The following is a 2,693-nucleotide window of genomic DNA, read 5'->3' as shown; positions in this document are numbered from 1 at the left end:
TTTTCCCAAAACTTATTTCATGGGTAAAGTTGTTGTGGGTGAATTAATAGTAAATGTAAAAAGATAAATTAAAATAAAAAAAATATTTTTGAACTTTTTATTTAATTCAAGTTATGAGTTCTTTTATAATCACTGGAATGGTGGATCAGAAAAAAAGTAAAACAATAGCAAAAGTTATAAATATTCCTTAACAAAGAAAAGGTCAATCAACGTTGACAGTCGCCATTGAAAGGCAGAAGAAAGAAAAAGTGGGAAAAAGGAAGTTCCATACTTTCCTCAAGCATTGATTCGCCAATCACGATGAAAGTGGAACAGTGAGTATAAGAAAGAAATAGAACAATCCCAATTTGCAGCTGCTTAAACTCTGAATTGAAACATCAGTATTGATAAGATTTGGAAAAAGAAAAGAAAATGGGTAAAATCAAAGCAACAGCATAATGATATTCACAAAATCATAATCTCGTATAGCATAAAAAAACAAAAAACAAAAAACACAGTGATTCAAGTGGAAATAACTTAAATTATACTTAGTATAGCAACAGGTATTGTAATACCAATTGAAACTAATGAAATATACTTCCAAATTCTTTGATAATCAATCAAACTGAACCTTTGATAATAATAAAAAAAAAAAAATCAAACTGAACCTTGTGAACCTTTATTTCCCACTTTAATCTCGCCGCCGGCACCGGCGCTGCCTCTCATTTCACCGCTAACCGCCACACCAACGCCTTGATACTGAGGCGGCACCATAACACCCCCTGGGGCAGTATAATAAACTCGCCTGTCGTACGCTGCCATATGTGCGTATGTAGAATCTGGTACCCCTCCGCTTTGCGGCCTCACCATTTGCTGTGTCATGCCGGATATTGGCGGGTGTTGTGTCGGTGGAGGTTGTGCCACCATGTTGTAAACGGGTTGCTCCCGATAGACTTCGGATGGAATTCTCTGTACGTTGGTGTAGTAGCCTTGACCGGCTTGTCCGGTTACCGGTCGAACCATTTGTTGCGTTGCTGGTGCAGAAGCTGGAGCTGGAACTTGTGGAGGCGCGTGGTAGACGGTGGCCGGAGCATGTCCTTGTGCTGGGATCATGTAGACTGGATGTTCAGAGTGCGGAGGTGGGCCGGGGTTTGTAGTTATGGTTGCAGGGAAACCTCCGGCAGAAATTGGTTTATCCGACCAGAATCCAGCTGTAGCTGGCACATGTTGTTGGAAAGTTACCGGTATGTTCACCGGCGGTGCTTTTTCAGGCATCTTCTGTGCGTAGTATTCCCCAGTATAAGCCATGGAAGCAGCGTCTTCAGTCTTCTTTCGATACATAGCGAGCTGTTCTTGATCCCGAATTTGAAGTCTTTGCAATTCCTGTAACTGTCTCTGAATTTCAACGGGATTCAAAACATGATCTGTCCCCACGACTTCCGGTATCGGAGGCGGAGGTGGGTTCACCGGTTCCACCACGGGATCACGGATTTTCACCGGCGGAGGTTGAGGCATCCCCTTTTCAATCCCAAACAAGAAATCCACATTGTTTGGTGGAATCACAACTCCACCCGGAGTCGTGCCGGAATTTAATGCCTCTACGAACCCTTCCCGCTCCGATTTCGCCCCTTCGGAACCGAAATTCCCTGAGTCAGTCGCCGGAAATATGAAAAGCCGCATCCTCGCTGGCTTAGCCGAGGCTCGATAAAGCCGATCATACTCATGCATCATGTGCTCGAGATCATCATCATTAGTGACAGAAATAAGGGCGTCAAGGTCTTCACCGGGGAGCTGGTACTTGAACGAAACCTCACCGTCGCCACCGCCGCAAAGAGCTGAGAGCTTGGAGATCATGGAGGAGAATTTGATAGTGCGTTCAACAGCTAGGATCTTGGTCTCTCCACCGATGTAAGACAGCTGATTGTCATGAGGGCGAGGGTGGATCTTGCCTCCATAGCTGCACATAAACTTGGCCTTGTAATTTTGAGCATGTTGCGGTTGGTCGTCCCATGGCGGCGGGTTTTCGAAGTCGATTTCTCGGGACCGTGGCGAAGAGTTGCCGGAGTCTGGGTATGAGTTATAAGAGTAATTCTCCATTAATAAAATAAATTAAAAGAGGGCTTACTGAGAAGAAGAGTAAGGCTTACACTTCACAGAGAATCCATGAAGACAAGAGACTAATCTATAATCCTCTGCCGTATGGAGGGAAAAGAGGGGAGAGGGGATATGATGACGGATAAGCGTATGGGAATTGTGTGCTGCGACATATGGGCGTGGATGTTTAAGGGTTTATCCGGGACAGGTGGCATGCATTGAGAATGATAGGATGAAGAGGAGAGTGCCTAGTGGGGCCAGCAAGACTTTGAGGGAGTGTCGGTGGGGCCCAGCCATTTCATTGACAGAGCGAGGCACTGAACAATCCACGCGCCCTTTCTCTCATTTCACTTTGGTCATGGTGCTAACTGTAACCATGATGCTGCACGTGGCATGTGGGTCCCAAATCTTTGTCCTGGGCAATAGGACATGTGTCGAACTTCTACAATTCTCCAATTCTCACTTGCATATATTGCAATAAATAAAATAAAACTACTCTTTTGGTTTTTGTGCAAAGTATGAAAAGTTGACAAGTAAAATAATTTGAGAAAAGAACAAATACAATATTTATAATTATAAATATTAAATCGATAAGGTGTACACATCATCTGTTTTAACCT

The 2,693-nt window shown here is 43.8% G+C and overlaps 1 protein-coding gene across 1 annotated transcript; it reads right to left on the bottom strand.

Annotated features, from left to right (window-relative positions):
• Nucleotides 1-443: 443 nt before the first annotated feature.
• On the bottom strand, nt 444-2,263 carry LOC108476347 (uncharacterized). The gene has a single exon (XM_053025416.1). The coding sequence runs from the start codon at nt 2,074-2,076 to the stop codon at nt 637-639; it is 1,440 nt and encodes a 479-aa protein (XP_052881376.1). The 5' UTR covers nt 2,077-2,263; the 3' UTR covers nt 444-636.
• Nucleotides 2,264-2,693: the final 430 nt, after the last annotated feature.

This window comes from Gossypium arboreum, chromosome 3, assembly GCF_025698485.1.
Source record: "Gossypium arboreum isolate Shixiya-1 chromosome 3, ASM2569848v2, whole genome shotgun sequence".
Lineage (NCBI taxonomy): Eukaryota > Viridiplantae > Streptophyta > Magnoliopsida > Malvales > Malvaceae > Gossypium > Gossypium arboreum.
Note: the sequence above shows the minus strand (reverse complement) of the source record. Positions and strands in the feature narration are given on the sequence as shown.